General features: G+C 36.8%; 1 protein-coding gene and 1 pseudogene across 2 annotated transcripts; one reads left to right on the plus strand and one right to left on the minus strand.

Annotated features, from left to right (window-relative positions):
* Positions 1–6,474: 6,474 nt before the first annotated feature.
* Positions 6,475–7,334, plus strand: LOC112202754 (annotated as a pseudogene).
* Positions 7,335–7,950: 616 nt separating this feature from the next.
* Positions 7,951–13,384, minus strand: LOC112202104. 2 transcript variants are annotated; one of them, XM_040505530.1, is made up of 4 exons: positions 9,674–13,384; positions 8,512–9,109; positions 8,331–8,413; positions 7,951–8,205 (listed from the first exon to the last, which is right to left on the minus strand). In XM_040505530.1, the coding sequence occupies exons 1-3, from the start codon at positions 12,812–12,814 to the stop codon at positions 8,382–8,384; spliced, it is 3,771 nt and encodes a 1,256-aa protein (XP_040361464.1). In that variant the 5' UTR covers positions 12,815–13,384; the 3' UTR covers positions 7,951–8,205; positions 8,331–8,381. The 2 variants fall into 2 exon arrangements, with proteins under 2 accessions (XP_040361464.1, XP_024198783.1); XM_024343015.2 differs by having other exon boundaries at positions 8,331–9,109.
* Between the last annotated feature and the right edge of the window lie 831 nt (positions 13,385–14,215).

A 14,215-nucleotide genomic window follows, 5' to 3' on the forward strand; every position in this document is an offset into this window, starting at 1 on the left:
CAAATTTTCAGTCAAATTGATGATCGTTAAGGCATCTAAATCTACAATTTACACAAATAAACCGAATCTGTCCAACCTGAACCATTCGTGTAAATTGCAGTTTTGATTCATATAAATTGTAATAGTATACTGATTTTACATCTATTAAACCGGAGCTATACCCCTAATCAATAACAAGTTCTTTACTGGCATTGGAACAAGGGAGGAACGAGTGATCACAAGCTTTGCTTAAGCCTCGAAGCAATGCGACCATTGGCATTGGAGCCATTCATGTTATTCACTATAGATACTGTTGTAATTTTGATTCATATAAATTGTAATTTTTGTTCAAATAGATGTAAAATCAGTATATAATAAATATCACAGTATCATAACTTGTCTCAACGACGTAAACAACTTTTATTTGTGACGTTGTTTGCAATAGTCATCATTCATCACACAACTTCAGTAATAAGATATGTCGATAAAATAATTATTTATAGAAACATATGTACTACATTTTCAGAAGCACCAAACAAAAGTAATATTGCTTAGATTCAATATTATTATTTTTGTAATATTGCTTAGATTCAATATCCCTATTATTTTTTAACTCATATGATATATGGATTGATATAACAAATACCGAGTAGTCTGACTGGTTAACAAAAATTAGTTCCCTGAATTCGTTTGTATCTTCTAATTATTGATTTGAAATACCATTTCATCATCGATCTGCTTTCTATATATTATATATGTTCAGTTTGGTACTGGATTTTCTTAAGTAAAAGCCGCAAAAGTCAAAAGTCCTTGTTAGATTTCATTTTCTGATAGTTCTAAAGTTGTAGGCCAATAATCTAAATGTGCTTCCAGATTAATCACAGCTAATTAAAGTTGATTGATTAGTGTGATACTAATTAAAGAGAGTGGGGATGTTCCTTTACCAACTCGAACTCCACAAAATTAATTATACTATCTCAAAACTTCTAGATAAACCGCATTGCGTGACAGCTTAAACACTGGACCAATTAAAATGAATTCAATCTCAGTGGTTGATTTGTATAACATCAGTTTGTTCGGTTTAGTGTACTTCCAAGAATTAAAGAATTAGAGTCAGAATCTATTAACTTTATCACTTGTCATTATGTTCTTAATTTTCTTTTATAAAAGCAAAAGTAACTTAAATGGAGACTAGTGAAAAATTAACATATCAAATAGTGCATGGTATGAACCCCTCCTAGAAAAAACACACATGAGTCCTGAAAAACTCAGAGTTTTAAGTTTTTTAGTGCGCTGCTCGGTGATATTTTCCTTATGCGGATGAGGCTGCAGACCGAGTCTTTACCTTCTCTCGTCCTTTGATCTTCGAACGATCAAAGTCAGCGCATGCTATTGACCTAGATGGGCCTGATCTTTAAGGAGGGGCGCCAGCAGATCAGGTCGTTGGATTTATTTGCTTGACTGGGAATACCGCTATATACAGTCAAGCAGTTTCCATAGCAGTTTTCACCGACCATTTCAGATGTTCCCCAATATCCTATCCTTACAGTAATGCAAATCATCAGCTAATTTGGGTCCCTGAAGACACAAATTAACAAATGCAAGGGCAAACGCATCTTTGTATATCATCATCAGCAGCAGCCGCAGCAGCCAATAGGAACATTAATATATATAATATAATCTTCTGTAATCATACTTTGATCTGGTTTCTTCTTAGTAGAGAAAAGTATAACAAGCATAAACAGTTACAATTATCAGTTCAAAATCAAAGGCTCTCTAGCTCCTTTAACTTTTCAAAAGTAATATAAAACTCATATGACTTAATTTTCTGTTCACATCCCAGAATGATTCCCTCATTCCGACCCGAAAAATAATCAGAATTACTACTACATTTAGTTTTCTAGCACCTACTCTTCCACTTAGTTGGTATCCCTCTGTACAATATGATGAATGTCACAAGTAAAAAGTTATGTATACTCAACAACATTAAGTCATTGGTACGTTTATATCATGTACTATTCCACTAAATAAGAACCCATGCCAATACCAATTGCAGATCGAAAGTCAAGACATATGTCTTTCAAAGTTTTTGAACATAATTGGAATTTAGTTTGAATTGACCTAGAATTTTGAAGTGTACGAAATCTCTTTCTCCTCTTTCTATTCCCACTAATGGCACGTTTACTTACTTGGAATGGAAAATAATCATGAATCGGAGACAGCTGGAATAAGAGAAGAAAGGAATCGGTATTGATTCCAGAGGAGTTGATTCCTAAACTCATCTCCCCCCTTCGTAATCAAATTCCTGAGTATTCAGGAATCGATTCCTTATAAGGAGGTGGGATCTACACCAATTCTGATTCCTTCATGTGTTAGTAAACGCATAAATACTTTTATCCAGAATCATTCCAATTCCTTTATGTGTTAGTACACATATGAATAGTTTTATCCCGTAATCATTCTCGCCCATTCCAAGTAAGTAAACGTGCCCTAATTTTTCACGTACCCTTTAAGAAATATATGGAAAAAGGTATTCCACGTCAACTCCTCATTTCAAAGACATGTATATATAGTATCAACACGAATTCACAAATGAATTAATATGAATGAAATTTGAAAAGATTAAGCAAAAAATGACCTACTTAAGTGTTTCATTTTTTAGTATGATCAAACTTGTTAATATATAGAAAAATTCTACGATACATACACGTATGTATTTCTTTGTTTTAATGCAACATACAAACTAGTACTTGTTGGTTATGAGGACAGCATGACTTGAATACCCCAAAAGATCCTAGTCTTAAGATTCTTGCAAGCATTCTACATGCTGGCGCTGTCAATTAAGTAGGTTCATCTAATTTCTTCAATAAACACATAAGGATTGACAATGGAGGCATATATAAATAGTTGGTGCTCTATTGATCTGCAAGTTACATATAGCTGGAGAGAAATTCTTAGGTGGGGGTTTCCCCACCACATGGCTTTAGGGCCACCCAATCAGAAGAAAGAAATTTTTTCATCTTTTTCGAAACTGTCCCTGCTCCCTAAATATACAATACCCAAAAGACCCCCTGCTGAGCAGTGATTGGTCTGCCGCACTATGTGGAGGTGCGAGTGCCCCACGCAAGTCTTTCTCTATAGCTGGATGATGAGTGCAGTGTGACTGTGTTTGGGTCCCTTGACAGCAATTTATCTTTGAGCCAGAAATGGTTGTTGGTTTTGCCAAATTGGGCCTACTGGGTCCTCTTACTCCTCTAGTTGGGTGTTGGGACGGGTGTTTCAAACTTGGAATTTGGGGTTGGTTGCTTTGGTCCACATGATAATAAAAGTTTGGACATAGCTTTTGGCTTTTAGTATCTTTGCAGATGGTGAAAGGGCTGCTAATTTATTTATTATTATTATTATTATTATTATTATTATTATTATTTTATCACAGTGAGGAGTCACTTGAGAGAATAGGAGCTTTGTTTTGTCATTTTATCTCCTTTTTTTTTTTTTGGAACTTATTCCAAAAAGATGGGTGTATTATGTTGTGCGCTTTTGTGTTGCACTCTGAGTGATGACTCTTTCAAATGGTTCTTCGAACTAGCTTGAAATATATTTTTTTTTCTTCCATAAATTGACTAAGGAACGTGATTTTGATCTGATATACTTATTTTAAAGAATGCGTTTTGTTTACATATCAACTTGCTCATTTTATTCCTCTTCAAATTGACACTTTTGTATTTGCTGCCAAAGTTTTCAAAACCATATTTAATTGCAGATGAATGCAGTCATATATCATACATGCATGGCAATAATATTTATAATATTGTCCGATTGATGTCACCCTTGTATCTATATATGACTATAGCTATCTTCTCATTTGTATAGATAGGCACGAAACTAGAAGGGGGCTGGATTGAGCTGCAGCCCACCTCATTTTTGTGGAAAAAGAATTTTTGAAGTACAGGTTTTATATAGGGTGTAGCCTCCATAAAGTCAAAAATCTTCTCCCATCCCCTTATTTTAGCCTCTATCCCCATTTCTGAGTTCTAAATTTTATCTAACTTAGTCATCAATTAATAAAGGGCAGTGAAATTTGCACTCCCCCAATTACATTTCACACTCCCCCTCTTACTTTTAAGTGTGAAAATGTCAGAAATGCCCTTGTCTTTATCTTCTCCAATAGTCGAACACCAGTTTTGCATAGTTGAAGAAATTTTAGGATCATTCACTAGTAACTTTACTCTTTCTCTATATCAAGTTGTCAACAATATATCAGTTCCTTTCATCTAGATGCCGTTGCTATCCACCATATCAAATCCAAAGATATATAATTAAACTTAGGTATATCTCTTTCCACAAAACTCGAACATACCTAGCAACAACAATTCCATGAAAGCTTTAACTTCTTTTTCTTCATTCATTTCCCAAAATGGTTACCCAATTAGACTCGTACCAACCCCTAGAAGAAAACCCAGATCAACAATTACAAAATCAACAAGATGATGATCCATATGAAGCAGAGGAGACACTCTCTTTGTGATCTTCCTATACAAAGCGACTCAGCTCATTGAGATGACTTCTCCAAAGTGTACCAGAGCTCTTCATTTGATAGAGGTGAAGACAACTTCTTTGAGTTCTTCAATGAAGAGTTCACGACCATCAGGGAAGAAGCTCACTTTTGAGAAGATTAGGAATGGGTATTTTTGACATTTCCTTAGCTAAAAGTGAGAGAGAGTGTGTGGAATGTAATTGGGGGAGTGCAAATTTCACTCCCCTTAAGAAAATGACTATAAATTAAAGAACTTTGGAATTGGTTTAAATTTTAGCAGCAGTTTTCACGTAAAATTAACTTGAATATGTAGTCCACCAGGTTTTTCAATTCTAGTTCCGTCTCTGTGTATAGATATCCAACCTATATAAAGTTAATTGATTAATACTCCAAACCGTGTTCGTTGACACTCCTTAACTAATTGACATATATGAGTTGATGAGGAAATAACTAATTAGTGATAAATAACAATCTTCAACTTATTACGAATTAGTGATAAATAACTAAAATCTAAGCTATGGCTTGAAGTTGTTACGCATAATATTATTTTTAGTGATAATGTCATTCATCAGTTAGTGAGATTATTAAAAAATTGTTTGCGTGTAATTATAAAAACAATTCACCACTAACTTCAAGTCATGAAGCAAGCTAGAAACATATACAAAACTTCGAAAAAACTCATATATGAAATTTTATTAATACTTTGCAACATCTCCTTCATGTATAAGAGACTTCCGTGCTTCATCCATCTCCATTGTCTTCGCCTTCTTCCTTACTTTTTGATCTTAGGACAATCATCAACCACTTTAGATTTGGGCTTGCTATGTATGATAAATTTAGGATTAAATATTATTTAGTCCTTAAGCTTTTGACCATAAAACACTTCAGTCCTTGACCTTCTAATTTCACACGTTTAGTCCCTGTACTTCAAAATTTCAGACCAATAGGTCATTGCCGTCTAAAAGTTGCGGCGAAATATCTATTATGCCCTCAGTTCTTTTTTTAATTAATTAATTAATATTATTATTTTTTGGAAAAGGAATCTTTTTCCCTTTCTTTCTTTCTATTTATTTTTTTCCCTTTCATTCTTTCTGTTTAAAAAAAAAAGAATAAAAAAAAAGAATAAATAAAAAAGAGAGAAAGGAATAAATTTATATATAAAAAAAAGAACTGAGGGCATCATAGACATTTCGCCGCAACTTTTAGACGGCAAGGACCTATTGGTCTGAAATTTTGAAGTACAGGGACTAAACGTGTGAAATTAGAAGGTCAGGGACTGAAGTGTTTTATGGTCAAAAGCTCAAGGACTAAACAGTATTTAGTCCATAAATTTAATTAACAACCTTCTATAATTTCATAATAAAAAAATTAAAATCTAAACTCTTTTATTTTTTTTTTCCTCGCACAAATCTAATCAACTTATCTATGTGACAATGCTGGCTGATTTGTTATGCCTCGTTGGGTTGTTTGGATTTGTCAATAGTCATCAATCTTACATCATAGAACCGATCATCAGTAATAAGATAAGATGATACATTATATAATTATTTGTTCCTTCAGAAGAATCCTATGACATTTTCAAGAGCATGAAGAGTTTTACAGAGACAAGCTTCTCCAACCAATGCAACCTCAAGCTTCTTAAAGGGGGATACAGATAGGTCTGTATGTCTTACGGAAAGAGCTTTCCCACAGGACAACTAGGATAGGTCGACCTCGCCAAATGTCCGTGGGGCCGAAGGTCAAATCATCTAGTATACATGGTACCTCAATAAGTCAATAGCCTAACCGATCAATTACGGGGTCGTTTCACTCCACTAACTGGGCCCATATTTACCAACCAAGTCTGACATTTTAAGAGTTAGATGACCCGGCCCATCACATGTTAGCTAGATGCACATTTTAGGCTTCAGCCCAGTTATCGTTTCAGTTGGTAAGGCTATGACCCAAGACGGATATCAATGGCAACGGCGTCATTTAGGTGGATACTGCAATTGCACAAGGACGGCCCAAAAGCTGCCCGGTTCTACTCCGAAGGTAAATGTCTGCATTATCCACTGGGCCGAGCTTCAGTCCGGCCCAGTCAAATTTGACCATGCAATCCCTCAAGTAATTCCCTCCTACTCTTCTCTGTAAGACTTGCCATGAATTGCATACCATTTGTTCGACGAAATGTCTGTGAGAGCTTTTCAGACACCAAACCTACTACATTTTGTATACGTGTTTGTATTTCGAAAAGAACTCATGATTCGAATAGACCCATGTTCCAATTTTCTGAATTAGATTAATGGTTGGAGTCGGTACGAAACTAGAAATGACATAGATGTTGGTGTGCATTGTTCTTTGCTCATGTGCATTGGCCTTTATTTGGTAGTTGTTTTCGATTTAAACTATATGGGGTTTGCCTATGACGTAAACTGGCAGCTGCTAATCAAGCTTCACAGTGACCATATATGCCATGCAGAAGGGCTACTCTTCCCTTGTATCTTTCACAGTGCCGGACATTAACCAAACAGTGACAAAGCTAATGACATTAGGAGCTGAGCTAGATGATCCTATCAAATACGAAATCCATGGGAAGGTGATGACTGCTAGGCAGCTAGATTTCTAAGGATTTTGAGGATTTTAGTTATCTATTGTTGCTATGGTGGAGTGAAGCAATCTAACATTATCGACCACGTTTTCAGGTTGCTGCGCTACGATGTATTGATGGGCACATGTTAGGCCTCTATGAACCAGCGTAGAGCTGCAGAAACAAAGTCCTTTGATAATGGGAGTAGCTGAAGTAGGGTCCTTGAAGATTTTATTATGGAGACTTTTGAATTCATTGAGCAGATGTTATGAGAAATTTCTCGTTTTTTTTTTGTATTACGATCAATAATTTTGGATGAATTTAAAACTTTATACTGATTTAATAAAAGATGAAAAATATATTCTTTGTGGATACGTTCAATAACTCATAGTGATCTAATCAAAGACAAAAAGTATACTCATTTTTGAGGTATTGCGTAGATTTTCAAAGGTTGAGACATGTTTGAATTATCTTATAGGTTATTTTCCAACAAAACTGTGTTTTGTGCCCGGCTTCAAATTTAGCCACATTTGAAAAGCTCTATTTGCCTCTGCCATTCTATGAGTCTGCCAAATCTTACGTAGCACATGAGTTTTCAGGTAAATTTTACTTTTTATAATTAACAAATTTTATCGTTCGTGAGGACTTATAAATACTAATAGTACCACACAACTATCATTATCATTCTAAATAGTACAAAAACAAATATCACTTCTTTTTTTTTTTTTTTTTGTTCGTTCACTGCATAGTGCATACCACACAACTATCATTATTTGAATCCGAACTCACACCCATATTCACAGTCTCAATTGTACTAGAACAATTATCACTCTGTTTCCTTTTTTTTTTTTTTTTTCTTTTTTTCTTTTTTGTACATCGGATGACTAGTACTCTACTCTCACCCAAACTCCCAACAAAATATCTCAAATTACAAGAAGCTCTCAATCCACAAAATAAATTGTAATGCAGTTTCGTCGCCACTGCTTCTGACCTCAGCCTGAATTCTCCGTTCGAGCAGGCAACTTTGCAGACATAAATAACATCTCAATCTGTACGCACCGGCATGCAACTCCTGGATTTACTGACTCCCCCATGAACAGCTATGCAATTTATATCCAATCTACACAACATTCATTGTATATATTTCATTGATTACAAATTCATTCATTCATCTCGATATAGTTCAGTCAATTAAAACACAAATGAGAATGTTGTATGCACGAGAGGAGAAATGCAGTCACATACTTGATCGATCAGATTCTGTTTCTACTGTTCTTGAGCTCCTGCAAAACACTCTCACCGGCACCTTTGACATCTATGTTCACTTCCTTTGGTGTGCTTAGGGATCCAAAACAAAACTTGTTCATACTGTAGCACTTGAGGATTTTTATGTTTTTCACTAGTGGCCATTTGAAATTATCTTTACCTTGCGAAAAGCTTCTGAGATTTGGTAGATCGTCAAGTGTCAAAGTACATAGCTGAGGGAACAAGGTGTCATCATTTGTTTCTTCACCCTCTGCTGCTGTTGCAACTACTTCTTCAATCTTCTTGCAGTTACGTATCATTAGCATTTGAAGCTTCACGAGACCTCTGGCAATTGAGGGAGAGAGCAGAGTTCTCAAACTTTCACAAAACAAAATTGATATCTGTCTAAGATTCTGAAAGGCTTGACCAGATTGTTTGAAAGACAACATCTTGTTCATTTGCGTCCCTTGACTCCCTGACTCAGAAATTGTTAAAGCAGCAGCATCTCCTGCATCATCGACGGTCAATCTTCTAAATTCAAAAATCTCTTCTAGTGAAGAACAGTGCCATGCCCATATGTATTCCAATTTCTGCAATCTATTTTGCATATATGCTGGTACCAAACGCAACAGTTTGTGACATTCGCTCACCCATAGAGATTTTAGTTGACATTCGCTCACCCGTAGTTCACAGAAGGATTCTGCAGAAAGTTGGCTGTTCCATATCTCTGTTAGGTTCATGGATTTAATGTATAGTTTTGTCAAGGCTGGGAAATGAACCTGCATGCAAGCACATGCGATTTTTTTAGTCTATACTTTATAGTACTGTACTGTCTCCCAAAGTTACTTGTTTGCGTACGTTGTCCAAAAGAAAGAACAAGGTTTGCAGTTTATACAGTAAAACAAACAAACACATATTTAGCTAGGATGTTTTTTTTTTTTTTGGGGTCATAGCTTAGGATGAGAATCAATTCCTTCCCATGCCTTCCTAAATTACACTTGCACAAGTAGACATCTACTACATTACCTCCAATCAGCGAACATCTTACTAATTACTATAACTGTATAACATCTTAGTATATCACTAGTTTTCAGGTGATATCTCACATAATAAAGTTGAGGAAGTTAATTACTGGCTGTATTGATGACAATTTTGCTCTTTTTAACCTCTTTGTATTGAAGAAAAAGACTTACAACCTTTTTCCTAGGTCTCAAAAGAAATTCAAGGCATGCAAATGAACAAAAAGTTAAAGTTTCACAATCAAAGAGTGAAGATAAACATAAATAGTTGACTCTAACATTCTAAAAAAGTTATGACCAAAAAAGAAAAGGACATGCAAATACCTTGGTGTCGAACAGAGGTTGTATGATAACGTCAGATAGTTCCGGGCTGATGTCTTCTGGTAGCCTTTTCGACCCCTTGGAGATATTTTTGCTTATCCCAGTGAAGCTTGGTAGATCTGACAGAGTCAACTCTGTCAGACTTTGGAAGTTGAGCACTTCCTCATCATCTTCATAGGCAAAAATCTTTTCCAAGGAGGAGCAATATTGTATTCTCAGCACTTGAACAGGTCCTAGAATGTTTCTCCAGAGACCCAATTCAGATTGACTCTTGGTCTTCCAAATATATGTCAATGCAGGTAGACAATTTAATTCCAAATGTTTTAGTTCCTTGAGAGACCCCGTCGGCAGCTCACCATTAAAAATCATTTTCAGCCTACTTGCACCACTGATCACCAGTGAATTCAACACTGGAAAGAGGCCGTTGCTGCTATGTGGAGTATTATGTTTCGAAAGTGTCCTGTCAATCAGATACTCCACAGCATCACACTCCTTGAGTGTAAGGGACTTCATCTTTGCGAAATGGTACTGATCTGTATCTAAGACATTCAGAGCTTGAGGTTTGGTCAAATTCTTCATTCTAAACTCAAGAATGCTGGTTTTCTTTAGCAACAAAGTGATTCCACTACCCACAGCAGCGCTTGCATCAAGATCGTGAACTCCCAAGTAGTTGTCAGCATGCTTTAATTCCCAATCATACATAGGGTGCTTCCATCCTATAGAGATCTTAAATCTTTCCAGCTTGTTAAACAAATTGCTGGTTACTATTTCATTAACCGGTGGTAGAAAAACTTCTAAAGTAGACAAATGGGACAAGGAAAGTAGCTCCGCAAGTATACCAGTTTTCCAGTCCATGGAGTTGGCCCACCTTGTTTGCTCATCGTTTACTCTAAGGAGACCTTGAACCTCTTCTCTAAATTGCTTTCCTAAGTTTGCTGGTTGCTCAACCGCCAATTTGTTGAATCTCTTCCATGTGTCCATTGTCATTTCCCAATGTTCCACTTCTTTGGATGCAGCCCTATCCTGAGCCTCCAATTGAGAGATCCAATTAGCTGTTTCAGTTGAGGCTAGTTTCTCAACCACCCAATCCTCGAAGCTAGACCACATGTACAACTCTTCAAGTAGGCATAAACTTGATATGACCCCTGGTGAGATTATTTCAAGCTCCTTACATCTGAACAAATCAAGCAATCTTAGATTAGACAAATTCTTAAATGTATCAGGCAATTGCTTGACGTTGGTTTCACGCAAACTGAGTATCATAAGTTTCCTTAGCTCCCCAATGACAGATACATCATCTGGCAGATTGTGACTCTCTAGACGCAGTGTTTGAAGGTCTTTCAAAACTGCAAGTGATGCTTGTGGTGAGAATGGAGGCAACGTCCTCATAAATACTAGAACCTTGAGATCTTCCATTTTATTGAAAATTGTGGGTGGCGGTTTGCATTCTCTTGTACTTTCATGTCTCAACAGTAAAAGCTGACAAAGCCCACTAATACTCAGTGAACTGCAATAAGTAGGTTCCTCAACATTCTTAGGCCAATCAATCAACTTCACAGTTTCTGCTTTATCTCTCACCACAATTCTTTTTTCAACCGCATCTTTTTTCTTTTCTACAAACTCTTCAGAGGCTATATGTACGGCAACATCATGCACCACATCATGCATTCTCACACATTCTAGCTCATTATCACTGTCTAACAATAAAAAGCGACTTTTGAGTGTCTGAACCAATGTTTCCACACAATTTCTTCCTTCAACTATTGAATCAATGCCTTTAAAGAGCCCAAGCCCAAGCCCATATGTAACCAAATCTTCAATCCATATATCAACACTTTCTTCAAATATGCAACACAACAAAAAACATGATTTGGCTTGCTCGTTTCTTAAACATTCATAGCTGAACTTTATTTTACTATACACATGTTCGATCACTCCTGGAACGTTTTCAGGGCTAGCCTTTTCTAGTTCCCTTAGTGCATTCTTCCAAATTGCAATGCTTTCACCTTTTAGTGCCGTTCCAACAGTCGAAATTGCAATAGGCAAACCAGCACATTCCTTCAAAACCTTTTTTGCTACAACTTGCAACTCTAGATCAGATTCAATGGTACTTCCTGCTGTCTTCTTAAACAGACTCCAGGCATCAGTCTCCGGCAAACCATGAATGGGGAAATTCATTCTTGTATCCATGTCCTTGAATAGATCTTGTTGTCTTGATGTCACCAAAAGTTTACAACTAGGAGGAATCCCTATGTTCCACAAAAAGTCTTGGGTTGTTGTCGAAACGTTGTCTAACATTACAAGGATCTTCTTGCTGCCTTGAGATAATCTTTGACGTAGCATACTTGCTCTTGGAGCTCTCTCTTTCACTTCAAGTATCAAACCTAGATATTCTGCAAGTTCATCTTGAATTTGAATCATGCCAGGAGCTTTGTCAAGAGATTCCTTAATGGTTGCCTTGGTATACTCATCGAACATACACTCTTCCTTTGCTTTCTCAAAAATTTGGCCCATCAATGTTGTCTTCCCGATGCCGCCCATGCCGCATATGATAATTGGATTGATTTGATTTCCCTTGAGAACTTCCATCACATCTCTAATGGTTGATCTCCTTGAATCAAAATTAATATTTTTTCCTTCAGATGTAGGTGGCTGTTCTTGGGTTGATGTTCCTGAGGAGCTGCCACCTTCATGGAAGTCCACTGTGGGTCGGAATTCCACCTCTGGGTGGGAAGCAGGGTGCGCTATAGTCTTGGGTTCAGTAGCAAGGAGTTTATCCGCCTTTTGAGTCATCTTCTTAGCTTTCCTTCCCAAAGAATAACGGCTCTTCAAATTTGGAAGCCACCCATTACAGCAAGCTACCTTTGCTGCTACAGTTTCTTCACTGAAACTTGTCTCCTTTTCTTTTATGATCTTGTCTACATCACCGAGCCAGCCATCAACTCCAGGATCAATAGTCTTTAAAGCTTCTCTCGCAGGTTTCACCTCTAGGTCCACTCCATCTCTTTTAAGACGCAATTCCCGAACCTGTCTGGTGAGATCCTCAATGTTGCTCTTGTAGTTAAACACATAACTCAACTGTCTCCCAATAGGTTTCACTGTCCATTCTGTCAATGGTGTAGCAAATGCTAGAATAATATCCATTTTTTTCTTTCTTTTTTGCAGGAATGGAATAACAAAACAATTCAAAGATGATTAAACAAAAGAAAGGAACGACGAGTTTCTCTCTCTCTCTTCACTGGATGAACAGAACAAATTGACAAGGAGTTCCAAAGACAGAAGTATAAAGAAGAAAGGAAAGGAACTAAAGAAAGCAATCAATTAGGCTTTTTTTTTTTTGGTTTTATGTGGGGAATGAATACAGATTCACAGATGCAACCGATGAAGGCCTAACACAGAGAAGGCAGATCAAGAACTCAAACAGCAAAATCTGTTTCCTTTTTCCATTTTCGGCACAACAGAATACAAAATCAATGGAAGCAATACTAGATACCAATATATGGTAATTAAGCAGGGAATGAAAGAAAGAAAGGAACGAAACGAAAGTGAGATCGATCAATGGAATTAGAATTGGAACTGCAAAGCGTACCTCTGTTTTAGACCACATGGAGAAACAAATCCATATCAAGATCCTCCGAAGAAAATTAGACCCAGCACCCCGCTTATTTTTCTCTCAAGTCGAGTCAAAGAGACAGTAGCGCGAAAAAGGAGTGTGGAAACTGTATGGTAACAGGGAATACTGAAAGAGTTCTCTTTACAAGCTTTCACAAATAATTTATCAAACTTTATACAATAATTGATCAAACTTTTAAACAATAGTTTTTTTTTTTTACTACAACTTTAAACAATAGTTGATTAAATTATTAGACCCACATGACCATCCTCAACTTAAATACCACACGCAACATGATCATGGTAGGGTATCTAGACTTCAGTTTCCACACAATACATTGGGCTTATCTCCATTGTCATATATGGCCAGGAAACAAAGATGGTCAGTATACGGTCAAATCGGGTAATCACTGGTTTCATGCAAAACAATTGAGGTCTTGGCCTACTAGTTGCGGCTCCGCCCTTTTGGTGGACCCAAAGTGTTGGAAATTATTGTGGAACTTACATACTTCGCCAAAGATCAAGTGTTTTTTGTGGATAGTGTTAAACAAGGCTGCTCCCTCTATGCTTAAGGCTCAGTTTGGGATTGATTCTTGAGGTGTTTTTAGGGCTGCTTCTGCTTTTGAACCAAGAGTATGGTATTTGGTAAAATTTCTTAAAGCTGCTTTTGGTTGAAATTGCTTCTCCTTAAAACTGATTTTTGGAAGCTACTAGGGCTGGGCTTCTGGACCAGAGAACCCGACCCGAACTGATCAAAAAAGCCCGATTCAGTTCGGTTTTGTGTTGGAAAATACCGGTTCGGTGCAAAGCCCGACCCGAATTACAATTTATAGGGTCGGTGTCGGGCTTGATATTTTTTGGGACCGAAAGACCGATACGAACCGAATCATCCTTCTGCTCTGCTCTTTCTTCATTCCCCTTCTTCCTCTGCTC

The sequence above is a fragment of the Rosa chinensis genome, chromosome 5, assembly GCF_002994745.2.
Source record: "Rosa chinensis cultivar Old Blush chromosome 5, RchiOBHm-V2, whole genome shotgun sequence".
Lineage (NCBI taxonomy): Eukaryota > Viridiplantae > Streptophyta > Magnoliopsida > Rosales > Rosaceae > Rosa > Rosa chinensis.

Coding starts and splice junctions, on each gene's coding strand:
- LOC112202104 (XM_024343015.2), bottom strand. CDS start 12,814: ATGGATATTATTCTAGCATTTGCTACACCATTGACAGAATGGACAGTG. Junction 9,110..9,673: donor AACCTCTGTTCGACACCAAG/GTATTTGCATGT, acceptor GCTTGCATGCAG/GTTCATTTCCCAGCCTTGAC.